Genomic DNA, 27,877 nt, shown 5'->3' on the forward strand with positions numbered 1-27,877 from the left:
CTTGCGGCTGCAGGAAGGTGCCGGTGTTCTGTACTAATCCGTATTCGTGTTATTGTAGCTGTGTGTTCGTGTGTCAGTGCAGGAAGCCCAACACACTGACAGGGCATCGCACAATAAAAGCAGACAGTAGGAGGCGGACCCGCTCCGTGCTCCCGCTCTTTCTGATTGGCTGAATGCTGTAGGTCGGACCGCATTCAGCCAATGGCTGATATCCGTGGGCTCAGTAATGCAGCAGCAGCTTGGTCTCCCCATCCCTGGGAGTCTATTGTAAGGGAGTAGCACCCGGAGCAAGCACAAAGAGCGCACTCACTGCATCACTCACTCACACCGTGCACCATGAGCACCAATATCAGGTACAAGAGCAAACTGCTCAAGACAGGTGAGCTGGACGGCCCGGGGGGGGTTGTGAGGGGGGACTCCGTGTGATCAGATCCTTGACCTGTCTGTTTCCTCTCTCCCCTCCTGCTGTATCTCTTGCGGCCTCCTGGGACCCCCACAGACGAGAAGGAGGTAAGAATTCCCTCTGTGATTTTATTCTGTGTGGAATTTGCTGGAATGAGGTGCTAGGGTCTTGCGTGACCTGGGATGCATGGGGTTAATCCCCCACTAGCGCTATAATAACATTCTGTAGGTTTTACAAGTGACTGTGTTATTTATACCAGGTACCTAGCTTAACCCTTCGTTCACCATATGCATCAGCCACGGGTTGGTGGCCCTCTAATAATATGTAGGGATGATTATAAGGGAGCCCTTTTAATTCGGTGTAGATTCTATTCGTTTACTGATCGTGTTATTCTAAGATTCGAATTCCATTCATCGGATGTGCCTATTGATGAATGCCTACCACGATCGCGTATTTGGGTTGGGGCGATTCAGCACCAGCAACACAGCTCGTATAGAACGAAAAACATCGCTGGGTCCATGCTGCGGGTGGCGTGACCTCATTCCGAGGTTTTATGGCATATTTCAAATAACGTATTGCAGCAGACAGAGGGGAAGCTGGCATCCTACGTCAGAGCTCAACCCTTTCGTTGCCTTAAAACGATGACGTGTAATCCGTAAGACTTCACACACAAATGAGGAATTAGTCTAAAAAGGACTGTCACATTCCGATGATGATGAACGCACAGCAGGTAGACATCCTTCTCATAAGGCCGGGTCTGCTGCAAATCTTAGTGTCACATATGGAGCAATCTCCATGGAAACCTAAGCAGTGGGCAATGCTTTAACTGTAGCTCTGAAATCCCTTATTGTTTACTGTACATGGGACACCATGCTCATGTTCAGCTCCATTTACTATTATCTATTTGGTGTATATAGTGCCTTCATATTCCATAGCGCTGTACATGTGTTGTTTACCAAATATTAAATGTGCTATATAGTAGTCCGGGTTATAATTATGACGCTAAACCACTTTGTATCCTAATACTGTGCTACTATACTATATTAGATAGGTTGAACAAATCCTTTATTACTATTTGTATTGTTTCACAGTTGTTGTTTTGTGTGCGGAAGAGGAAAACGTATAGGTGTTCAGTCCTGCTAGTGTGAGGTGTAGGCGCTGGATTATCACCGTATTCATTATTTGCAATAATTTGGGCCCCACAGGTATCTATATAATAGATATGATCAAAACAAAGGGGACTAAACCCCTTTTAGCAAATTGATCATTTCTATACCTTGTTTTTTCGTGTGGGCGCAGCAATTGGGGACCTGTCCAGCCAGTCAATGAGTGCCTTGTTAGGGGGAATCCATATTACTTCTTTAATATCCCTGTGGTATTGTGTCAAATGGGAAAAGAGATACATTTGTGGCAAAATACAATGCATATGTAAATATTGTTCTTGGTTATGGTTAATCCCCAAGTGCTACAAAAGCTAGATATGTGCTCAAAAATAAACAGTTTGTCCCATGTAGCAATATATACCTAAACCTGAAGGGGTTACTACTTCCAGCAGTCCTGCTTAACATGGAAGAATGTAAACAATTTAATAGAACTTGGGCTGCTTGCTCTGGTTAATCTGCACATTGGTAAAAGACATTCTCATTGGTGCCAGGCATCTTATTACATACCTTTCCTCATTATAATCATCTCTTGGAGTCACTGCTCTTCGGTGGTCCAGAGTTGGCTTTGGGTGATATTGGGTGATATAATGTTGTGAAATGAGCTTGGATTTAGTTTGGACCATGGGAAGAGATTTTCATGCTTTATGTACAGAAGTAGAAACTTGAGTAGGAGCTCAAAGTAACAGAATAATGGGTTCTACAGGCCCCTGGATTGCATGATATCCTACTGCTTATAATTATACAAGGAACATGTCCTTGCCACTGTGCCTCTGTGTACCACTGAGGTTTATTCACACCTTACATCAGATTATATTATGTATACACTATTGACCAAAAGCATGTGGACACCTGACCATTATACCTATATGAACCAGTTGGACATCCCATTTCAAAACCATGGGCATAACAGCCTCTACTCCTTCTTGGAAGGCCTTCCACAGGATTTTGGGAATATGTCTATGGGAATTTGTGCCCAATGAGCAAAAGCAACTTTTGAGATGTCAAGAACTGATGTTGTAATAGAAAGCCTGGCTTGCAATCGACATTCTAATGCCTCCCAAAGGTGTTCAGTGGGGTTAAGCTTGTGTGCAGCTGTTGGCCATGGAAACCCATTTCACAAAGCTTGAGACGCACAGTGCTTGTGGTGATGTTGCTTCCAGAGGTAGTTTGGAACTCTGTAGTGAGTGATGCTACATTACTCATTCTGTGGCTCAGCAGCTCAGCAGCCTTTGTTATCTACCACTTCGTGGCTGAACTGTTGTTACTCCTAGAAGCTTCCACTTCACAATAATACCACTTACAGTAGACCAGGGCACATAGGAAGGCAGAATTTTTTATGACTCGATTAGTGGCAAAGGTGGCGTCATATGACGATGTGATAAATTTAAAGTCACCGAGCTCTTCTGTACTGCCAATGTTTGTCTATGGACATGGCTGCCTGTGTGCTTGATTTTATACACTTGTTAGCAATGGGTGTGGTGGAAACACCTAAACTTAATAATTAGGAGAGGTGTCCCAATACTTTTGGTCATATAGTCTATATATATATTTCTGTTTCAATTTAGTGGCGCTGTAATATCTGTATATGGAGTTCCTGCTTTCAAATGCTGTGTTTTTAACTCTAGACAGCGTTGCATTTGGGAAATGGTTATGCCTTCTCAGTCTTTGGTGGGTTGGAGCTCCTGATTGTCTGGCCTTTTAATAGCTTCTCTGTGTGTGTCTCACTGTGACACTTTGCGTGCCGCTGGGTAACACCTAGTTAGGAAAAGGCTATGCTGGGGCATGTACAGGGAGCGCTGGAATACACAGCCTGTATGAGATTTTTATCTTTGGGACAGAGATTTATTAGTTGTAAGGTAAAATTATCGTTTATGACATGTTCTCAGGAAGTATCAGTTTTCTTTGTATACTCTTCTCACTAAACATTGTGGGATAGCCACCTGCGTTGACACACTAATGTTACCATGACCCACATCAACATAGACATTGCCCTGCTAATTAAAAAGTAACCCATATTAAACCCAGTGTTAAAGACACACATGGCTACACTCCACTGTCATATACACCCAGTTAGCGATACTCATCTACTATAACAGGTTTGTCAAACCACATTCCAAAACAACTAACTCACTGTAGCTTTTAAAATGAAGTTGAAAATAGTCCACATGAAGAACTTTGCATTGACAATAAATGGTGTTACCCCCACCCCTGTAAAAAAATATATCATACACTGAGCTCTTCATGTTGAAAGATTTTACAATATTTGCATGGACCAACAGTCACACGGAGTAATGCCAGCACTCCCAACGGTGCAAGCGCCAACTGATCAAAAAAGAGAATATTGATTTTCAGAATGAAACAAGTGTCCCCTTAATTATCTTGATCGATATCATTGAAAAACCTGAGCAGCAGCAGACATGGTCCTTCAGACCAGCTGTGTTTGGCCTTTGGAAAGAACGTTTGCTACTAGTACATTAAAGTTACGTAGATATGCGGATACATTGTCTTAACTACATGCAGTGCATATATAGTCGTAAACTTGTACCACTTAAGGACAATGGGCAGTCCCTAAACCCATTGAAAACAATGCATTTTGGGGTTAAGGGAGAGATGCTCCTGCTGGCCCCTAGCTATGTTATTGTAATCATGCCCCTCTTATGTATAAACTGGCATCCTAGCATGCCTAGGAGGCTAGTTTGTTTATGGCATGGATGGGGCAAAAGGAAAATACATACAGAATGAATGAATGAATGAATAAATGCCTGCTCTACACATATACATGCTTAGGTACATCAGGATACTGACGCTGAATAAAAACAGTAAAGCAGGGCTTATCTTACAGAAAAAGAGGTATCAGAGAAGCAACGTGAAAACAGGTCATGGTTGGCCCTTTAAAGGTTGGATCTACTTACCATCTTAAAGAAATAATTTGGAGAGAGATGCCATCTAGCTCAGTGAGCGCCATACCATCCTGTTCAATCATGTAATCCATTTGGCCACAGGAAACTTTTTGCAATTATCTTACAGGGTTTTACATTTTTGTATGCTTTCTAGAGTTACAAAACAGTAGGATTTCCTGTCCATTTAGAGATTGTATATACATACATTTGTTATTCCACGATATTAGCGTACCATTGTTCTTGTTACACATAGGTGTACATTCCAGAGTATTTAGATGTACACATGCTGAACTGGCCTTAACTGTTTGACTGCCTGGTAAAAAAAAGAGAACAGCCCTGTTTAAAAAGAGATCACACCCTGTTTAAACATATGAACATATCTGATAACTCTCCGGGTTTGCCCCAGAGCCTCAGAGAGAAGCGCTGATTCACATTTCTCTTTTTTCCAGGCAGGGGCAACGCATTTTATTCATATTCTTCTATAGGTTCTCCATTTTGCTCCATCCCATCTATCTCTCATCATACCAGCTTCCCATGTATACCTGTGTATTATTGTAAGCTATTTAAGGTTGCGTTCTTACTGGTATTTTACAGAGAGGGTGTAAAAATGCACATAAGGATCTGTAACAGTCCTTAAAGCAAAGCATGGCTATGGCATCTGTGGTAGTTACCATTTTCTAGTCACCTTTCCTTTCGTTCCCAGGTAGAAGTCATTATTTTAACAATTTTATCTGTGCTAAGCATTCCTAACTCTTCAATACATTTTGGATCACACCCACTAATTGCTGGTAACCACATTTCTTAAATACATTATGCTTTGAAGACGCAAAATAAATTAAAGCCAAACACTTAAGTGTTATTTATTCATATTGTGATGCATTCCTTGTGGTGGATAAGGGGAAGTCAATATCCAATTTCTACGAAACCCATTAAAGTGGAAGAAACAGGACGGTATGCTAAGTGGTGAATGGAACTTTCCACAGAGCAAAATGCTTTTCTTTAGATTCCCCAAAAAAACGCTCCTTAAAGAAAATATTTTTTTAATGAGTTTTATTGGGTGATCACACCCCTGTAGCCGGATATATGACGTCATGTGTCAGTGCTAAAATGAAGGATGGAGGCGCGGATGAAATGGGGGAGGCACCAAAAAGTATTCTTGTCTGGGCGGCCATTTGGTCTAGGGTCAGCTTTGTACTCATAGACCCCAAGTGTCCATCTTTAGGTGTGGGGCAGTCCCATGTCAGTTGCACAAACCAGTTAGTCAAATGTCCCAAGAATTAACCAATTAATATCATCTTTGTGCAGGGAATGCTCAAAAGGATTGTCCCTTTATGATTTATAATTTAATGGATGAGATCAGTAAATATGTATGTTTATAGCTGCAGTTATGTGAAAAAGAAAGTACACCCTCTTTGAATTCTATGGTTTTATATGGCAGGACAAAATAACAATGATCTGTTCCTTACCAGGTCTAAAAATTAGGTAAATAAAAATAAATAAAACCTCTGATGAACATGTCATAGTTTATTCAACAAAATAAAGCCAAAATGGTAAAACCAAGTGGGAAAAACTAAGTACACCTTATGATTCAATAGCATGTAGAACCACCTTTAGTAGCAATAACTTGAAGTAATTGTTTTATGAGGTTTACAGGGATTTGTTTATGCACAGCTCTCTTAGGGTCCTGCCACAACATTTCAATTGGGTTGAGGTCTGGACATGTACTGGGCCATTGCAACACATTGATTCTTTTCTTTTTCAGCCATTCTGCAGTAGATTTGCTGGTGTGCTTGGGGCCATTGTCCTGTTGCATGACCCAAATTTGTCCAAGCTTTAGCTTGTCATAACTTTTAATATGCTAACTGAGGCCTGTAGAGTCTGAGATAACTTTACAGGCCTCAGTTAGCATGTTAAAGGTTGGGTGTTTTGCAATTTCTCTGAGCATTGGACGGTCTGACCTTGGGGTGAGTTTGCTGGGACGTCCACTTCTGGGAAGATTGGCAACTATCTTGAATGTTTTCAATTTTTGAATAATCTTTCTCACTGTAGAATGACAGACTTTAAATTGTTTGGAAATTGCCTTGTAAGACTTCCCAGATTGATGGACAGCAACAATTGCTTCTATAAGATCATTACCGATGTCTTTAACACACACCTGAATGCTCCAGACCAGCAAACTGCTAAAACTTCAGCTTTTATAGAGGTTGTCGCACTTGTGGAGGATCAATTAATCAAGGACATTTGCCTAGCGGCGCCTGTCTGCTACTTAGCATCCTAATTCCCATGGAAGCAGTAAGGGTGTAATTAGTTTTTCACACATGGCTTATCCATTTTGGCTTTATTTTTGCTAAATAACTCATGACACGTGTAAAGAACAATCATAATAAGAATACAACAAAAACGAGAAATCGCAGCTCATTAACCCCTTTCTGACTTTTGTACACTGTGTACACTTTGTACCCAAAACTGTCTTTGGTTAAAGTTGTGTGCTATTGAATATGTACATTTACTAGGAATTTCATTAGTACAAAGTGTATGTAGACTGTGATACTTGCATGTAAATGTATCTTGATAACAGATGCACAGTAAGGTCTTATACATACAGGGAACCACATGTGAGCCTCCATGTGAGCATCCAAGTGAGTGTATATCCTACATATGCAACCCTATTTCTAAAAGGATCTAAGTTGTCAACCTGGTGTGAAAATCAGCTCAGGATGGAGTGGAGTATGTTTGTAGTCGCCATATATGGATGGTTTTTTTAGCTTATTTTACTTTGGAGACGGTCAGACAGCACCTTAATTGCCTGAGCAGGGTTACCACTCAACGCCCTCAAATATGGCTTGAGAAAAACCCTATTGGGTGGAAACGTCGTCACTCATGTGGAAATAAAACTACACTAATTAATTCACATTGCTGAGCACCTCGTGATTCTTTGCTGAGCTGGTTCTAGGATTAACATTATCAAGTATTGTTTTAATTGTTTTTCCTTTCCATTTACTTACACACAATGAAGCCCCTCTTCAGTAAGTGCAGGAGGTGAGTGATACGCCGGGTAGAAGTGTACATCTAAGAGTTCCCATCAGTACTGCACATTGTAAGCAACAGGAAATACTTGGTAAGGGATTAATGTAGAGACATGATGTAGTAGCAGGAACTTTTTATTATGTTTATCTAACATGCTATAGAGATAAATGTGTTCGCTTGCAATGGAATCATGTAAAAAAGGGATGATTTTAGAAGTGCCTAATTTAGTACTGACAAAGTGAAAAAGCGAAACAAACATATGGCTACGTTTTACTCATAGACTGGCAAATTGATTGTGGAATTAAATGAGTAGATGGAAAATGTCCAATGCTTGAAATCAGATTTAATATCCACCTTGTGCTCAGACCCCAAACACATTATTATAAGTATAACATAATGTATACATTTGCTAGTAGTTTGCTAACACAATGCAATAATGTTGTTGCTGAGTCCACTTTAAAATAGAGCTCTATTGACATTATTCATGGAGTGTAGGAGCAGCAGTGGTTTGAATGTGCCTTTAAAGCTTACTACATCATTGGGAACATCCGCATGCTCAAAGGGTTAATCTTATAGGAGTGGGTCACTCTGTTTATGTCCCTATTTGGTCCAAAGATAGCCCTGGCTATAAAGGCTGCTTGGTGCCACAAATGGGACAGTTGGCACTGTTACGACACCACACAGCCTCCATTGGTTTCCAAGTGGTGGGAACTGGGAGGTAGTGGCACACAATGGCTTTAAAGACACTTTTCATGACAGCATAGAATGTCATAGGTGCAAATGGGTTAATACCTCTTTAACCTAATGACTTTTGTAATTAGTTATAACATCCATGCAAAAGGTGAGTGTCTTATTTTTATTTCTGCCACCTTGTCAGTGGCTGGCTGGCCCGGGTCTCGAGGGGGCAAGTGGCTCCCGTGCCAGTTCAGAATTGTTCACAAAGGATCCCTCTGACCTGGACTGTGCTGGTCCATGTTGGACCGAACCTTTGTGAACTATTTTGTTAGGGGAGGTAGGAATGGAGGTCATGTCACATAAGGTTACATGACCCCGAGGTAAGAGCTGGGGACATGTAAGGTAAACCAAATAATAAATATAAAGTGCTAAAATGGACACACTGTGTCGACTAATTTCTTCTTATCGGCTGTATCTCTCTTTTACGTGTTTTTGTACAATTAGTGAGAAAGCCTTCTGCAGAATTTCCACCACATACTTATTCTCCTCACAGCTCTCTTAGCCTCATGAGATAACAATGTTCATTTGAGGTGCAGCAGTGTTTGCCTGCCAGGATTTCACCCCAGAGGTGGCTGCATGAATGACTGCCTTCTCTCACAAGGCTGCACATGCATTAGCACATCTCACAGCACCTGGGCCATGCTCTGAGGCTGCATTGTGTTTCTATGTGTCAGTACACACAACTGTCCTTTCACATGCTGTGCTAGTCACCCACTGCCCCCAACCCTTTATAGAACCAGAAATTTACATTGGTTGCCAAAACACTTATTTCTTGAATTCTTTCTTTTTAGGGAAGCCCTTATCGTTTTATAAAACCCATATATTAGGGTACAGTCATGTGAAAAAGAAAGTACACCTACTTTGAATTCTATGGTTTTACATATCACGTTTCTAATAACAATCAAATGTTCCTTAGCAGGTTTGAAAATCAGGTAAATACCACCTCAGATGAACAACAACACATGGCATATTACATAGTGTCATGATTTATTTAACAATACCAAAGCCAAAATGGAGAAGCCATGTGTGAAAAAGTAAGTACACCTTATGATTCAATAGCTTGCAGAACCACCTTTAGCAGCAATAACTTGAAGTCTCTCACATCATTGTGTAGGGGGTTTTGGCCCACTCTTCTTTACAACGTTGCTTCAGTTCATTGAGGTTTGAAGGCATTTGTTTATGCACAGCTCTCTTAAGGTCCCACCACAGCATTTCAGGTTGAGGTCTGGACTTTGACCTGGCCATTGCAACACCTTGATTCTTTTCTTTCTCAGCAATTCTGTTGTAGGTTTTCTGGTGTGCTTGGGATCATTGTCCTATTGCATGACCCAGTCTCGAGCCAAGCTTTAGCTGTCAGACAAACAGCCTTGCATTTGGCCTTACTTTGGTATACAGGAGTTCATGGTCGACTCAATAACTGCAAGATTCCCAGGTCTTGTGGCTGCAAAACAAGCCATCATCACCGTTCCACTACCATGCTTGAGAGTTGGTATGAGGTGTTTGTGCTGATATGCTGTGTTTGGTTTTCGTCAAACTTGGAGCTGTGTATTAGGGCCAAAGTTCTCCACTTTGGGTCTCGTCTGCCCAATATTCATTGTTCTAGAAGTTGTGTGGTTTGTTCAGAAGCAAGGTTGTAAACCTAAGCTTTCCTTTTAGAGAGGAGAGGGTTTCCCCGGGCAACCATTCCAAACAAACCGTACTTGTTCAGTATTTTTCTAATTGTATTGTCATTAACTTTAACATTTAACATGCCAACTGAGGCCTGTAGAGTGTGAGATGTAACTCTTAGGGTTTTTGCAATTTCTTTGAGCATAGCACGACCTTGGGGAGAATTTGCTGGGACATCCACTCCTGGGAAGACTGGCAACTGTCTTGGCACAGTTCTTCTTGGTGTAAATGGGCTGGTTGGGAAGAACTGAGACCTTTTTGTAATCGGCCCATTGAGTAGCAACACACCAGGGATCCTAATCTCCCAAATGAGCATTCTGCCCACAGTTTTGCAGCAGAGTGACTGCTGAACCTCTGAACCATCAGCCTTACTCAGCCTAGGCCAGAATACATTACTGGCTGCTGCCACACTAGGCCTATTTGGCCTAGGCCAGAATTTGCCTTTTGCTATTAGCATTTCTGTTTTTAAAATACTGCATAGTTATGTATAATTGTCAGATCCTTCTTACAAATAATTATAACCTTACATTAAAATTGTAATTTTTAACCTTATAGTCACAGAACATATAGTCATACCTGGGAACTCTCTGGGTTTTGCCTGGAGACTCCGGGTCACCTGGCCCACTTCCCCATTAGAAATAGCGTGTGTCCTGCGATGTCAGCGGCACCTCCCACTGATGTCATCTGACCCCTCCCACTGATGTTCTCAGCAGTGCCTCCAATTATGTTAGGGATATTAATGAGACAAAATAGGCAAAACCAATATTTTATCACATACGCAAAATAACGACGCTACCAATCATTGTGGTACCACATCCACAAGATTAATTTAAGGAGATACCCTATATTTTATCTCCGATCCTAAATCCTTTCAGATCGCCGAAAATTATAATTCAAATCAGATATAGATCACCAAGATAGTCAATCAAAAATATTTATTGTAAATACAATTTATAAAATCTGTATATGGGTCACACAGTGCATGATATAAAACACAAAGTTCTTAAAACATATAAAAATTGAATCAATTGAAAAACAGTATATTATCGATAGTTATCAATATGAATTGGTACTTTATGAGTCTAACACACAATTAATTTCCATTCCACTCAGCAACCAAAAATTGATAATAATCAGGGCAGTAATAAAAATATCACTATCTCTCTTATATATTAGTTCAACTAATATGACAAATTAAAATAATTTAATAATGTCTAAGAGTATTTAGTGAAGTTCCTAATAGATGCAAATAATGTCAAACTTCATCTACAGGTAAAAATACCTTTTCATTATTGTTATTATCACGGGTTATAAGCTGCAGTCTCACAAGCCGCCATATACAATAATGCCATATATTATTTCCCAGAAACAGGGAATTCTATATGAAGAAGACAAAATTCATCTCTATTCAGAATAATAAAACGATTATATTTACCACCACTTGTTGCTGTGATCCAACTGGTCCTTGTAGAAATTAATCCAGGTTCAGTGGCAAGAAATTGAATGGAAAGAATATCACTTTAGGTTAGAACTCAAAGTAACTCCAAGAGTGAAATATGGTGTCAGGATCTTAAAATTCCAATTCTCTGCGGTTTATTTTGTCTCATTAATATCCCTAACATAATTGGAAGTGGCATCACATCACGTGACTCCGCCTTGTTCCTGGGCGGAGCAAGATAGGAGACACTGTAATGGAGCAGCGAGAAGGCAGCCTTGCGGGACTACGCGGGATTACCGGGACCAGCAGGTACAGTGCCTGACCGCCTGCTCCCGCCCGCAGCCCTAGCAAGACCGCCTGAGCCCGCAAGTTTATAAGCGGGACCTCCTACCTGGATCCCGCAAGGGGGCTCCGGGTAGCCGGAGGTAGAAAGTTCCCAGGTATGCTTATAGTAAACCACTGAAAACTCCCTGTCTCTCCAGGGGACAGTATTGCCTGCTGAATAGCTGTGATTTTCTAGGCCTTGGATTTTGATTGCAGAAAATGTTATACTGGATGTATCTTTAAAGCCAGTGTGAGAGGGAGGCGCTGATGCTAATAGTCTTAATTCCGTGGCCTTTGTATGATGTGTTGTCTCTGCAGGCATCTTGTATATTGCTTTTGGCACGTTAGTCCCACAACGCTCATACATTTGTAAGTGACTTCTGCTTTAGAGGTGACATCAGCTTCTTGTTCAAGGGTGTGCCCAGATGCCTAAGGTAAGGGTGGTATCCACTCTTGCCCCAGTAACAATTGGGCTGATTCCCACATGGTAATAGTCCTGTTTAACCCTAGGGCATTCAGGTGAAACCTTACAAAGGTTATGAATTGGTTTGAGCAGTACTGTCATTTTCCTCCAGTGCAACTGGATAAAAAAATGCAGTCAGGCCTTTTTTAGGGATTAAGTGAACCAAACTAAGGTGCTACCGAGAATCAACGAGATGGGTTATTGGTCCTGCAAATTCAGAAGGGAACATGACATCTATGGATACTTAAAAAAAAACTTATTCATTGTTACTTTAATTATGATTGTGTTCTCTTAGCTCATCTTTTTTATTCTACATTGTGCTGTCAAATGTATTATTCAGAGGTCAGTTCTAGCTTGTGTTACTAACCAATGCATTACTCCACAGCTTGATATTCTACCTGAGACCGAAGCCACCTACTGTCAGATGGTGCCTAATTTCCCAATTTAGTCTTTGAAACCCCTGTACCTTTGATCTCTTACAGACAGCGGGGTATGATGGTTTCAGAACTGGTTTGACATTGGGCTCCCATGAGAGCCGCCCTCAGTCTCTCACAACGGTAAGAAGACCTCTCTCCCCTGCCCCTATAACACGGGGTCAGTAGACAGACCCAGACTGATACCTTATCATTAAAATAGATTTCCTCTCCTGCTTGTCCCCCCTACCCTGTGTGTAATATTGCACCTTATAAACCAACACATGGCCTTCACTCCCTTTTCAGCATGACATTCACAACTCTCACCTGCACCCTTCCCCCACTTAGTTGCTGACCTGTCAATATTGCACTGTATGTTTTATTTAGTTCAACAAGAATATTAAGTACATATGGATTTCAACAATTTTAAAGTTATTTTAATTTTTAAAATGCATGAAAACTCAAGTTCAGAAGGTACCAAGACCATGATTTCCATTGTCCTTATCCTTCATGCAAAGCTCTCTAATTGCATTCAGGAAGGAGGTCTCCTGATCACTGATGCTTTTTGGTTGCATTGTATAAAGGCCGATATTGATAAAACCTAGCAAGAATGCCATTTAAGCGCCAAATGTATGGTCTTAAGCCTCTTTCTTTACTATGATATACAGTATATTTTAATGCAGTTCTATCTCGGTTTTTTTATGATACAAATATCCCTGGATGTTCAGAAATTCAGTGTGCAGTCATATTCTTTTATCGAGGCATAAGAGAAGTGGTGTTTACGTTTCGAGACCTGGTCTCAATCTACTGTGTGACTCAAAGTCTGGCAGGATTGAACCCTACCACGACCCATTTTTGACAATAGAAGCTTAACCTGATAAAATAGGCTCATGTGCCATCAATCAAAACAAGACAGGGCAAAATGTCTCTGCAGAATGTTTCACACAGTAACACTCTGCATGGTTAGGGGAAAGAAAATGTTTTTTTTTATATTTGTCCTCTAATCTTTAAATAGTAGGTTTTGAAACATAGCTGTACATTCAGTTGTTTGTTGTTCAAGCCTTTGCTGCCCCCTGGTGTACACTTAATATACTGACTACTACTTCCATGTTAACATACACCACATGACCAAAAGTATTGGGACACCCCTCCTAATTATTAAGTTTCGATGTTTAAGCCACATCCATTGCTAACAGGTGTATAAAATCAAGCTCATCGGCAGCAACCTCTGTAGATAAACGTTGGCAGTAGAATTGGTTGTACTGAAGAGCTTAATGACTTCAAACGTGACAGTATCATAGCCACAAACCAGTTTGTGAAAGTTCTGCCCTGTTCATGCCCTGTTTGTGAAAGTTCTGCCCTGTTCATGGCCCTGCCAGATTTGCGTCTATTCACTGCAAGGGCTATTATTGTGAAGTGGAATTGTCTAGGAGTAACAACATCTCAGCCACAAAATGGTGGGCGACACACACTCACACAAATAGAGTGCTGAAGCACATAAGTGCATAAATATCTACTGTCCTCTGTAGCATCACTTGGTACAGTTTCAAACTACTTCTGGAAACAACAGCAGCACAAGCACTGTGCCTCGGGAGCTTCATTAAAAGGATTTCCATGGCCAAGCAGCTTCACACAATCCAAAGATCACTATGAGCAATGACAAGCGCTGGCTAGAGTGGTGAAAACCATATCGTGAGTGGACTCTGGAGCAGTGTAAACACGTTCTCTGGAGTGCTGAATCACACTTCGCTATTTGGAAGTCTGATGGATGAATCTGGGTTTGGCTGATGCCAGAAGAACACTACTTACCAGAATGCACAGCTCCTACTGAAAAGTCTGTTGGAGGGATAATGGTCTGGTTTTTCAGGGTTTGTGCTAGGCCCAATAGTTCCAATAGAGGGTAATATTAATGCTACAACAATTTGCACAACGCTGTGCTTCCAATGTTGTGGCACCATTTTGGGGAAGGTCCTTTCCTGTTCCAGCATGACTGTGCCCCAGTTCACCAAGCAAGGTCCATAAAGACAAGGTTCGACAAGTTTAGTGCGGAGGAAATCGAGTGGCCTGCACAGAGCCCTGACTTCAACCCGACTAAACACTTATGGGATGAATTGTAATGCCGATTGTGATCCAGACCTTCTTATCCTACATCAGTGGCTGACTTCACAAATGCTCTTTCAAGTGAATCGGCACAAATTCCCACAGACACACTCCAAAATCTTGAGGCAAGCATTCCATGAAGAGTGGAGGTTGTTATAAGCACAAAGCGGACCAACTAGATATTACGGCTTATGATTTACGGCTTATGATAATGGGATGTGTGTTCTGTATGTACTATATATGTTATATATCCAATGTACTGCAAGGTAACACTTTATGTGCGATGGTCAGCAACATGTGAAATGCATACCTGTCCTGGAAAAAATGGCTTCCGTGACCATCCTAATTACATTGAATTAGCCATTCCACTTAGCAAGTAAAACATTATGTGATAAAGGTGGGGGATGCATTTACCAGATGGTTACAGAGACCTGTCAGATTTCAGAATATTCCTTATTGTTTTATAATGCTAATTGATTTTGAATTCATTTTTTACTTTAGCATGAACTAAATTATGTTGTCTAGCTCTGTATGTAAGAGCTGCCATCTTCCTGCAGCACCGCACATTTTTAATTAGTGCCGCTCCCTAAAATATTTCTGGAAACAGCTTTACAGAGGCACTACAGAGTCGTCACCAATCTCTTACACTAAAGGTACTAACATAATGACAGTAGAACAGAGGGAGCTACCTGCTTCAATGGGGAATAGTGGGACATGAAGATAAAGTGCGTGATAAAATTGTGTAATGTATCAATTATGGTATTATCTCAGCTGTCCCCCTTTAATTAATATGTTGTTTCTTTCGGATGCTGGTCTTTCCAATATCTAGAATCAACATAATTCTGCTGGGATTGATAAAAAGATCCATGGCAACAGATAAAAAAATCCATGGCAACATTCTAATCTATGGAATGGAAGATACTGAATTGCTGGTACATTTATCTCATGTACAATAATCCAGCCATGGACTTATGACAAAGCTGAATGCTGCAAGGTTTTCCTTTATCTACAGTGTTGCTAAATGTGATGTGAACTTGCCACTCTGTATTTAAACATGGACGTATCTAGGCCTATTGTTTTTGGAAGCTCTGGAGCTCCAATCTGAGACTGTGCAGTTAATAGCTGTACTATGTGTATGTGACTTGGTTCTAAATGGCGGTGGAATTTTATGAATGAGGATTACAAATTGCCAACTGTCTTAAAAATAGCATTTCCCTGATATAGCTGTGTACCAGAGCAGCTGTGTCTGTGGCTTTGTTACTGCGACCAAAATGGTGTTTTCCTGAAATAATTGCCTTTCCCACAGGCCTGTCAGAGGGTTTTGTAAATAATGCATTTTCAACCCACAGCTCAAGTATATCTATTAAGCAATATTTATTATCAGACTAGTAACGTCACATATATCAATCATTAATAATGCTGAATCTAAAATTACCATCGTGGCAACACAAGATCATTTCTGTAAAGTTCCCTTCTTTTGGGACCCAAGTATTTGCTCATGCTCAGCATGGCAGTGGTGGGTCTCAAGAAAAAAAAACATTTCTGGGCCCCGCACACCGCTTGTTTTTTTGCCTATACAGTAAGTTAAAGCAAACATCCAGAATTCTTATCATGAGGGTTTTGTTATTCATTATTATAGGCCCACACCGGAAAGTTATATATGCAAAATTGTATGCGTGATTGTCACTGAGTTATAGTAAAATATAGCATACCTTTCTTCTATTGTAAAAAAATTAACTCTTTCAGAAGCGGACTGTGGCTGGCACATCAGGCTGCACGGGGTTAATGACTTCCTTCCTACTCACTCTATCTCTCTGATTATCCCTCTCATATAAACTGAGATTTCTTTCCAAGGGGGAACTACAGGAAATTCCAGAGTAGTGGCCGGGGAGGGCAGTAAAACATACTCCGGCACACATTCACACACACACACACACACACACACACACAGACAGATATATGGATGTGGTCAACTGTGGGAAGGGGAGGGATATGTGTGTGTGTGTGTTTGGTGAGTCTACTCCTGTGCTAACAGCCGTTGCTTGTGGGTATGGATGCCATCATAATTCAGGAACTTTTGGCTGAGAGACTGCTGTCTCCTACTACTCTGACCCAGAGAACGTACCCTATGAAACTAAAGGTAAGAAGCGGGACAGGGGGTGTCGGAGGGAGATGTAGGAGACAGGAAGGGGAAACGTAAACAGCCTTCCATTGAATTCTAATTTTATATAAAAATTTTGATAGAATGTTGTTTTGTGTTATTTTGCTTCCTGCATTTCCTCCTGGCTCTGAGCACTAAGTTGAGATGACACCTAGTGAGACATTACACTTAATGAGACCTCTTAGAGAGGACAAAGGTTTACATAGTACAGTGACACTATGCAGGGTTAACAAATAACCAAGAGGGGAGGGGTGATCTAGCAATGGAGGCAAAAGCCAGGAAGAAGGGGAAGCAGCAAGAGATACAGACTGTATAGAATGAGAGGGTCTCCAGCTGCTGTGGATTCCTCCTAACAACTTTTATGCTAAATGGTTTGCTTAGGAACTAAAGACGAAGATGATTTGCATGTTCCTCTTCAGTTATATAGAAATGACAAGGGAAAATGGCAGAGGATAAATTGCACGGGATAGCCCGCAGATTGAACATTAAGCCTATAAAAGAGTCGTAGCTAACAATGCTTGTAATTTTGCTGGGCACTCTTGCCGGTGAGACTTTACATGGAGCGTTGTCCAAGATATAATCAGGGGACTTGATGTAGCTGGTGGGAACAAATGTGTTTCATGAAAGGGCTGGAAGTGTGGCATAGTGCCCTTCACTTCTGTGATTTGGAGACAATGGATCACCACCAGTTTTTTTTTTTTTTTTTTTTTTTTTTTACAAGGCCATTTCCATGTTTCTTTTACAAATTCTGTGCATTTTTCTTGTGTTTTGGGCTTTCTGTACTATTTCACAACATTTGGCCCCCACGGCTCAAAGTTGCCACTCCACCACTCTGTAGTTGTACACGCGCAGCTTAGGAATACCCTACTTTATACGGCTGGTAATAAAAAGGAATCTTAGATACTCATTATTTAGTTGCAGTATAAAAAAAAACAAAGCGATGGTGTATTTTTCCCAGGGATTACCTTAAGCTAATTGGTAATGTTGCTCGCAGAATCATAACTATATATCAGTATGTTTGGACAGGACTGACTAAATGATACAATTAACAAAAAAATCTATCTCTGGGGGGAGATCAACAAATATATAATACAATCCTTGGTGCAGAAAATGTATCTAATAAAAAGTAACACTGGCTACATGAAGGACAGCCTGTTGAGGAAAAAAAACAAGTATCACAATATATATCAAGCCATGGAAACCTTGATAAATATTCAAAGTTATATTTGAAGTGTCCCAGAGTTGTCAAAGCAGGCCTTGGGACCAGGGTTGTCCCACTCATAAGGGCCACATTTATGAAGGCCGCTTCACTCTGAGGAAAATACTTAAATCAGTGTTTTGCTCAAGTTGTGGTGAATGGATATCAACTAAACACTATTGCAACCATCTAGTAAACATATGGCACGGCTATGGACCCTGCATCCCTCTAGGGATGATAGCTTAAAGTGACCAAAATTTGTTTTGTAAAAAAACACCACTTCCAATCAGCCCTATATTAGGCTCTTTGATTGCCCATTATTAATGCAGACGCAGTACAGTCAAGCAGAACAGTCATCTCTATATTAAATAAGTATTACTATTGCAACAATTTACATTTGATATAGTAAATCTATTGTGAGACAACCTCAGATTGACAGATCATACATCTGGCCTCAAAGACACTGCTTGCAAACCCACGGTCTGCTAGGTATGAGCTCATAACTGCTTGAGTGATTTACTTCTCTGGTATGGGTAAGTGGTTACCAGGGGAGCATGAGGTCTGTGCTTCCTCTAACTTGTCACAGGAGATCTAGACCTCAAGTGGGTTTCTGTATACAGGGTTGGTTTTGGGAGAGCCGTTGCTGACAGGTCAGTCAACCCCTGTCTCATATATAAATTCTGTGGTGCTTGGATTACGCAGTTTTGGAGAAGAAAGGAACCTGTTTGTATCAATCTTGTCATTGTAATGAGTGGCTAAACCTCGAACACTAAAAGAGGGGTAGGGTGTCGTGTGATGAGACAGTTAAAAATTGATGGGAAGGGTTGGAAGGAATTTTGTTCCGGAAATTATTTTATTAGAGGGATAGTTTTAGGTGGGATGTATTTTTATAACAGATGTCTGATAAATAAAAGTGGTAAGTTGTAATAACATTTGTACAATTCATTTGCTAATCACTGAAATTCCTGCAAAACAAAGCAGGATTAGCTATATATGCAGGAAGTGATGATTGTTGTGTCTGTATGTAAGGTCACCCAACTAAACATGATAAATATGAAGAATATTACTGTTAAATCTCATCTCATCGCATTGTCTTTTTCTAGGTCAGGAAATATGTGATTATGGGTTTATAACAATACACTTTTACTGTACTGTCTTGGTTATATCTGTACTTGGTATCATCCTGTTACTTTCTCCTTGTGTTTCCCTGACAGGATCAAGAGAAGCAATATGTTGGATTTGCTACATTACCTAATCAAGTTCACCGAAAGTCTGTGAAGAAGGGATTCGACTTTACTCTTATGGTTGCTGGTGAGAGAAATAGTAACAAGTCATTGTAAAAGAGGTTGGGATTGTGTTAATGAATGAGACGAATGTATACATACAGTGCCATACAAAAGTTTAAAGCAGTTGTGAACAAAAATGCAAAGTAAGAATGCTTTCAAAAATAGTAAAGTTTATTTTTATCATTTAACAAAATGCAAAGCAGCGAAAAGAAGAAAAATCTAAATCAAATCAATATTTGGTGTGCCAAAACATCATCAAGTCTTCTTCCTTGCACAAAGTCAGAGATTTTTTAGGCATTTATCATGATTACACAATTATACCAAACAGATGCTAATAATCAACAGCTGTGTAGGAGGAACAAAACTGGTTGAGGAACAACAAAACTCACTAACAAGGTGAGGTTTCTGAAGACAGTTTACTGTCAAAAGTCATTGTTAACTTGTTGATGCAGTATAATTACGCAAGGCAGTTATACTGCATCAACAAGTTATATCCCAGGCAGGAATGTCAAGGCAGATAGGGGTTTCTGGATGTTCTGTGCTAGATCTTTTAAAGAGACACAAAGAAACAGGCAAAGTTGAAGACCATAGACATGGTGGTCGGCCAAGGAAAGCGCAGAAGATGAAAGACACTTCATACTTACTTCCCTTTGCCATCGGAAGATGTCCAGCAGTGTCAGCATTGTGATCGGCTGAGCATTGGCAGAAAACAGTGGGACCCTGTTACAATCATCTAGTGTCGGAAAAAGTCCGATGTAGAAACAAGGCCAAGTGACTCAACTATTCACAAAAGCACAGGAACTGGGATGCAGAAAAATGGCAGCAGGTGGACAAAATTTTAAATGTTTGTCTGTAGCGGAAGGCAGTTTGTTCACCGAAGGGCTGGAGAGCGGTACAAGACCGAGTGGTTATCGGCAACAGTGAAGCATGGTGGAGTTTCTTTAGCGTTTCTGTTTATGGAGTTGGGGATTTGGTCAGAATTAATGGTCTCCTGAATGTAGAGAACTGCAAGCAGATACTTATCCATCGTTATTACCATCAAGGAGGCATCTGATTGACTGCAGCATGATAATGACCCAAACATACAGCCAAGGTCATTAAGAACTATCTTCAACGTAAAGAAGAACAAGTATATATATATATGTACTTTGAAAAATACTATGATTTTTGTCAATTAATACGATTTATGTTCTATCTCAGGAGAATCTGGCCTAGGAAAATCTACGTTAGTCAACAGTCTGTTTCTAACAGATCTCTACAAAGAGAGGAAGTTACTCAATGCAGAAGGTATATGATTTCCCCTCCTCTTTTATGCATATCAGAATGTGAATCACAAAAGTTAAAGCAGAGTTACTAAATGCCATCCTACCACTTATATTTGTTTTTCTCGTTTACTAGTTCCTGTCCTGGTATATATTATGTTAAATTATCCACAAATTATCCATAAATCAAGGACTTTACCTGCTTATATGTCTATATATTTAAATTATGCATATATTTAATACATACATATATATTATTATTTATTGTTTTATATAGCGCCATCATATTCTCCAATGCTGTACAATGGAAAACAGGGCATAACAAGTAGTATATAACATAAGGGGTAAGGAGGGCCCCAAGCTAGAGGATATGCATATATAAACATTATCTATATAAAAGGCTACAGCAATTATTCAGAATAATTTAGCTTTAATACAATATCTTGACATTTTTATGAATGAGTGAGATCATGGGAATATTTTTGTATGCATTTTCTGTAATAGCGACTGATTTATGAGTTCCTATATTGCATCATATGGTTCATGTTATAGAAAAAAAAACAACCTAGAATGATGTGATAATATGATCTGGCTTTACATGGACAGGACTAGTTGGGACTGGTGAAAAGCGTAATATACCCTTTGGTATTTATAATTTTTTTTTCAATCAGTTTCCACTATTTTTGTCATTATTTTGACTGTATATATTTGCCTTCATAAATTCTCAAAACCTGCACCCCTGTTTGTATCCCATATTTCTATAATATTATTATATTACTGATTGCTTCATGCACTAGTGGCTCTATATGAAAAGGTTTTGGCACGTAATGATATTAGAGTGAATATTTAAAGGGGTCTATTTAGCACAGATATCGGGCTGATGTTGTCGCTTGTCTAATGTTCCATTTGTCCCATCTTAGAAAGAATTAGTCAGACGGTGGAAATCCTAAAACATACAGTAGACATAGAGGAGAAGGGAGTGAAATTGAAGCTGACCATAGTAGACACGCCAGGGTTTGGAGATGCAGTCAATAACACTGAGTGGTAAGCCAAGTTGTGGTGTCCTGCATATATACTTTATGAGTGGTATTAATGCAATGCAACGAAAACACTGTTCCTTTCACCCCAGCTGGAAGCCCATTACTGACTACATAGACCAGCAGTTTGAACAGTATTTCCGCGATGAGAGTGGACTGAACCGGAAAAACATCCAAGATAACAGGGTGCATTGCTGCTTGTACTTCATACCACCTTTTGGACATGGGTGAGAGATACAAATTCTGCCATGCAAAATGTGTTATCTCTGCTATGTCTTTCTACTGCATGAGGCCATTAGTGACTTCTACAGCAGTGCTAGGTCCATGTGTAGGTTTGCTTGCCCAGCAAGGAGTCTCCCAACTGTACTAAGATTCCTAGAACAAACTCAAGATTCCTAGTGCCCTATATTCTAAAAATAAACAGTTTTTGCATGTATTTTAACAAACAACAATAAATGCCCCACAACCCACAAACAAATACACTTATGTATGTAAATGTAACTCAAAACCAAGACAATACATCAGGGGCCTAATAAACTTCATAAGCCACTTATGCTATATGTGTATTGTTCCTCCCTGTACTTGCATCTGGTCACATCTGGTCATTTGTTGTCTGTTATAGGCTCCGGCCTGTGGATGTGGCATTTATGAAAGCTCTACATGAGAAGGTGAACATTGTTCCTCTGATTGCCAAGGCTGACTGCCTGATACCAAGTGAAATACGCAAACTGAAGGAGCGGGTGAGTCTTCCAGGATATAACCTTATTTTCACTGCCAATCTTTTCATGTCACCCTCAGTCGCCTTCCAGCCTGTGCACCATAAACGTATAGTTAATAAAAACACAATAGAGATCTCCATATGCTGTTACATTACATTTCCATATACCTCCACTAGCCACTTACCATCTCTATGGCCAGCAGATGCTTGCGGGAGTTGTAGCTTCAAGAAACTGGAGGCTTGTCTTTGCTTAGTCAGCAACATTAAGTTTTTTTTTTAATAGTATTTTTATTACTTCCATTTGATCTGTTTTATTCGTCTTTGCATCCCCTGCCACACACTTGCCCCATTTCTCTTTTATAAGCATATGTTTGTTTCCCCCCTCCATGCCCCTTTTGCCCGTCTCTTCAGATCAGAGAAGAGATAGAAAAATTTGGAATTAAGGTGTATCAGTTCCCAGAGTGTGACTCTGATGAAGATGATGACTTCAAGCAACAGGACAGAGAGCTAAAGGTATACACAGTTCCAAGTAATCCATGTGCTCTGCCTTATCAGTATGTACTGTGTGTGTCCTTTATCCATTGCCGCTAACTACCTCGAACACAGTGGATGTTTTGTTCAATCACTCGTATATGGCTCCAGGTCTAAACAAGGATTAATCAACCTTTATTGATCCTCAGACATATGACTGTATGTGTCCTTTAAATAATTTACAAAGAGTTTTTTATTCAGTGGCATTTCATCTATTGGTAAATCTTGGCACTTTCCTGCAAACTCTTTAAATCAGGGGAAAGAGTCTTTTGAGGTCCTGTCTGACTTGCTGTGGATTTTACCTACACTCTCTTTCTGTGCTGCAGGAGAGTGCCCCTTTTGCAGTCATTGGTAGTAACACAGTAGTAGAAGCCAAAGGTCAAAGGGTACGAGGTCGTCTATACCCATGGGGCATTGTGGAAGGTGAGTTTTCAGTGAAACAAAGAATTTTCCTCTTCTTACTTCATTAACAAAATATCTGCATTTGAAATAAATAAGGCAATTTAAATATTAAAACCATGAAATTGTCTAGAACTCCTAAAACAGTAAAACTACACTAGGTTCTATTATACCTGCTGAGTGACTTTTAAAATATCTTTCTTTCTCTGTAGAGTGGCATTCTTTAAATAATGATTCTTTTTAATGGGTATTCGTGTGGCTTTTGGTGTATTTAACTTATTGTCAGTGTGGTTTGTCAAGGTTCTGTCAGCCTTCAGGAGAGGAGGACTAGCGACTTGGCAGTCCGGGGGCTAGCCTGGACCAGTGACCCAGTAAATATAGAGGCTTGAAAAAAAAGGCAATGCACAATACACATTTACCCTATGATGTTGAAGACATTTAAAAAAAGAACAAGCGTTTTGTAGTGGCCAAATTTTCAAATTAGAGCAGACCAGGCGATAGCTGCTCCTCTATCCCCCTTGCCAGAGACCCCCTTCAATATGACTCCCCATAAAACTTCTCAAGGTTACCTTCTCAAGGGGTAACCTTGCTAGCATATCCACCTTATTTTAATACAAAACATTCCTTCCTAATTATTCTGCCATTTTTGTTGTCAACTCTGCTCATAGACCAATGAGTTTTGAGTAAGTTGCTGGGAGATAAAGAGTTTAATCCCTGGAAACTTTCCTGCAAGAAAAGGACCCGCGCAATATACATATATATATAAATATATATATATATATATATATATATATATATATATATATAGTTAAATCTTTGAATTTCCCTCTTTTATCTGTGCATTTTGCAGAGCTAGCTATGTCTTTTTACAAGAAACCTACCACCGCCTACCCGTCATAATTTTGGTTCACACTCTTACCAAATTCACTCCAAATCCAGTAGTAATGTGCACCGCTTTTGCTGGCTGTAAGTTGCGCCAGTGGTTGGTGTTGACACTCATTAGTGTTCCCTGTCTGTACGCAGTGGAGAACCAGTCTCATTGTGATTTTGTGAAACTGAGGAACATGCTGATCAGGACACACATGCACGACTTGAAGGATGTCACGTGTGATGTACATTATGAAAACTACAGAGCGCAATGTATCCAGCAGATGACCAGGTTAGTGCCTTAACATTGCTGCACTATTATACTCGCTTTTCTTAAGGTACCAAGAAAATCAACCTTGTGGAAATATACCTTATCATTCAACAGGTAGGAAAATGTGTGGAATGCTTGCCTAACACCTGCCTCTTGCTTGTTTCTCCATAACCAGCTTGACTAATATATCGCAAGGCTAATTTTCTAGTAATCACATGCACTAATAAACACCAAAACAAACTGATCCTGATAATAACCATATTTACTAATAAACCATGTTCTCTAGTCACCAAACCAAACAATAATCACTGTTACTAATAATAATTCATGTCATTTACAAGCATCATCAAATGGAAAAATGTTAATAAAAGATGAAAAAAACAACATATTTTGCTGACATTATTTCAGTATTAATTAGTAGAAAAGTAATTTTTATACTACAAAGAATAAGTAGGGCCAAAACTCTTTATTAAATGTTCAGATGCACTTTTTAAATGCCTTCGGAAGCAGACAGCATCAACAGGAATTTAATCAACAGGAAATCTACAGAAACTAAATATTCAGTGTTTCAGGGGTAATATCACCACAAAATAAATAATTTACTTCTTCCAGTGCTAAGGTCCAAGGGTAAATCCCATTCACAACGTTGCCTCTTCCAAAGTAATGTTACATCGACACAAAGTTACTAATACCCCAGCACTAATACTATTAACCCTTCCTATCCTAGATAGTTATTCTTTGTAATAATTCTTTGTAACTGAGTGATGATACTTGTCACTTTTTTGTCTTTTTAAAGGAACGAAGAAATACAGAACACTGCACCAAGGTTAGGGTCATCTCTAAGCTAAATACCAATAGTGTGAAAAGTCATGCCTATTACATTTGGAACTGGGAAATGATAATAGAATCACCCATGGCCGCCACATGCACCTCTGGATGTGTAGTCCTCTAACACAATCTTTACTCCTATCCCTCACACAATGTTTATTTCTAAATGTAAAAGTGTCACTCCGTCATATACTAAGTAAAAGCTTCCCAATTATTACATTTATAATTCTATTCTCGAGTCAAGGAAATCCACGACTGTTTGCCTCATAACAAAGATTTTATACACTCTTTCTTTTTTAAGATTTTTTAAAACCAATCAATAAATGAAGGTATACAAGTAACCTATAAAATCATCTAATCTGATTTCCATTTGCTAGTCCAGGGTTACAATTTTTTTTAGAGATAGAGAAGTAGCACTTCTCAAAACAATTGCCCTCCAATCAAAAAGCCAAATAAATCTACCAATATAACAAATCTACTAGTATCACAAATGATTGTACAAGATGTGAGTCTCCAGAGGTCTAGCTTTTGTGTTGTGTATGGTTATTTCTTATCCTGGTCCTGGAGATAAGCAACTGTGCTGATATTTTCATCTAGGAATTCTTCTAAAAGCTGATCTGTTCACTAAAGGGGGGGGGGTGGTTACATGAGAATTGAATATTTCAACTCCCTAATGTCACTAGGTATTATCAAGGTCAGTAGGCTTAGGTGTGAGAGCACTCGGCCGTAAGGCACAGAAAGGGTAAAGGGGTGCGGAAGGGAATGAATGTGTGAGCATCAGTGTCTATGTATAAGTGTATGTGAGCACGGATGTCTATGTATATACGTTTATGGGTCAGATGCATTTTCCTGATAAGACAATGGCCATACGCACAGAATATTATTGATACGCTTCAGCTTCTTCCCAAAACTTAAATATAATTTGTATTGTAAATTAATAATGATAAGATCTTGGTCTGTCTCATTTACAGCAAGCTAACTCAGGATAACAGGATAGAGAGCCCAATCCCGATTCTGCCATTGCCAACACCTGACGCCGAGACAGAGAAACTGATAAAAATGAAGGATGAAGAGGTGAGTGTTATTTGGTTCACAAACTCAACACTCGACAAGCCCCAGCTGTTTTTTCTCTTTTTTCTTTATGCCAGCAGTAGACATATCTCTAGCAGATAGAAACAAATGTGTGCCTGTATTTAACCCCTTGACTATAATTGACGTGCCTGGCACATCACGAAAAACGACAGTTAATGACATTTGATGTGCCTGGCACGTCATGACTGTAAACGGGTGAAGAAAGTGATCTACTGGTGGTAGAATTAGTGCATGGAAACTAGCATTTGAAATACCCTGGGGTGTCTAGTTTTCAAAAATATATGGTTTGATGGGGTAAATTGGATTGGACAGATTCAAAGATAGCAAAAAATGGTTTTGAAATAGCAAAACTCTACTTGTTGCAATATATTAAGCAGGGTTTTTCAGTAGATTTTATAGATTAATTAAAAGATTTTTCTAGTTAGTCATTTTTTTTATTGTAAATTATATGATACAATCCAAATAATGATATCTAAAGATGTATATAGTATATAGTCATTCTCTCTTTATGTTATATGTTAATGTTGCACTAAAAAGTCTTTAGAATTGAGCCAGCCTTCTATTGGGGGAGCACACAGAGGTGGATGCGCTGCGTCATCTCATAAAGGTTTTTGAATCTTTAAATTTTCTTTCAGAAAACAAATGCATATTAAAGTACTTACAAAGTACTTTGCTGGGGCCAATGGAGCATCAATTTAATGATGTTGTTACTGTTCTATTTTGTTAGCATAATAAGTGTTTCTTTTTTCCTCCTTATCTTATCTCTTAAGTATATATTTCTTCTTTCCACAGCTGAGGCGGATGCAGGAAATGTTGCAGAAAATGCAGCAACAGATACAAGAGCAGTGAGCATCATATCACAACGGCACTTACCCTTCACGGTTCCCACGCCCCAAAATCCGTCACCACTAGGACCAGTACTGAGATGGACGTGATATCTTTGGACTCATCTCTGTATATTATTTATTGTTCTAAGCACCCGTCCAATATGAACTCCTCCCTATGTATACCGACCTCTCCCATTCCTCTTCTAACATCTCACTGTAATGGAGCCAAGCACTTCACAATAAGGCTTAACCCCCCCCCAACACAATATGGTTTTCATCTTAAAAGGACCTGTAGAAACAAAACATGAATAAGTAAGAAGAATTTTGGGAAACAAGCAGGACAACTCCACGACGTGATGAAAATAAGAGCTTATTCTGTTCCAAACCACAAACTCTTAAATATTGATTTTTAACAAAAAATATCATCTTTCTTTCACCAAGGTCTGTCCTTAAAGTAGAAGGAGTTTTATGTACAGGGTGAGAGCTGAAATATTTGTTTTGTTCCTGCGCGCTTTACCTTGCTATAAGAAAAGCTTGTGCTATTTTGTATTTGTACATTGTTGAAGTTTGTTGGACTCAGGATATTTTTTTTTTTGGTTTTTCGATGTTTACTCACAGTAAGTGTTACTCTACGAGTAACCCACTAATTATTACTGTACACAAGGAAGGAGGTAGTGCCTCAAGGGGCAGACAGGGACAGGTCAGTGTGAAGGGTCCCACAATGGTGGCATTAGCTTAGAGATTATTCAGCCATATACAGAGCACA

The 27,877-nt window shown here is 39.6% G+C and overlaps 1 protein-coding gene across 5 annotated transcripts; it reads left to right on the forward strand.

The window, feature by feature from the left end:
- The first annotated feature begins 252 nt into the window (after positions 1–252).
- SEPTIN5 (septin 5) lies at positions 253–27,666 on the forward strand. 5 transcript variants are annotated; one of them, XM_053471067.1, is made up of 14 exons: positions 258–379; positions 500–510; positions 12,604–12,678; positions 19,208–19,304; positions 20,480–20,566; positions 21,462–21,585; positions 21,671–21,805; positions 22,201–22,318; positions 22,708–22,809; positions 23,154–23,250; positions 24,250–24,385; positions 25,161–25,190; positions 26,164–26,266; positions 27,077–27,666. In XM_053471067.1, exons 1-14 carry the CDS (start codon positions 337–339, stop codon positions 27,131–27,133), a joined length of 1,215 nt encoding a protein of 404 aa, XP_053327042.1. In that variant the 5' UTR covers positions 258–336; the 3' UTR covers positions 27,134–27,666. The 5 variants fall into 5 exon arrangements, with proteins under 5 accessions (XP_053327076.1, XP_053327050.1, XP_053327042.1 ...); XM_053471101.1 differs by lacking the exon at positions 12,604–12,678 and having other exon boundaries at positions 253–379; XM_053471075.1 differs by lacking the exon at positions 25,161–25,190 and having other exon boundaries at positions 257–379.
- The last annotated feature ends 211 nt before the right edge of the window (positions 27,667–27,877 follow it).

The sequence above is a fragment of the Spea bombifrons genome, chromosome 1, assembly GCF_027358695.1.
Source record: "Spea bombifrons isolate aSpeBom1 chromosome 1, aSpeBom1.2.pri, whole genome shotgun sequence".
Classification (NCBI taxonomy): Eukaryota; Metazoa; Chordata; class Amphibia; order Anura; family Pelobatidae; genus Spea; species Spea bombifrons.

What these genes read in the sequence shown, in the direction of transcription:
- SEPTIN5 (XM_053471067.1), top strand. Translation starts at nt 337, where the DNA reads ATGAGCACCAATATCAGGTACAAGAGCAAACTGCTCAAGACAG. An exon ending in CTTTACTCTTATGGTTGCTG is followed by an intron (nt 19,305 to 20,479) that starts GTGAGAGAAATA and finishes GTTCTATCTCAG; the next exon opens with GAGAATCTGGCCTAGGAAAA. An exon ending in GAAGTTACTCAATGCAGAAG is followed by an intron (nt 20,567 to 21,461) that starts GTATATGATTTC and finishes GTCCCATCTTAG; the next exon opens with AAAGAATTAGTCAGACGGTG.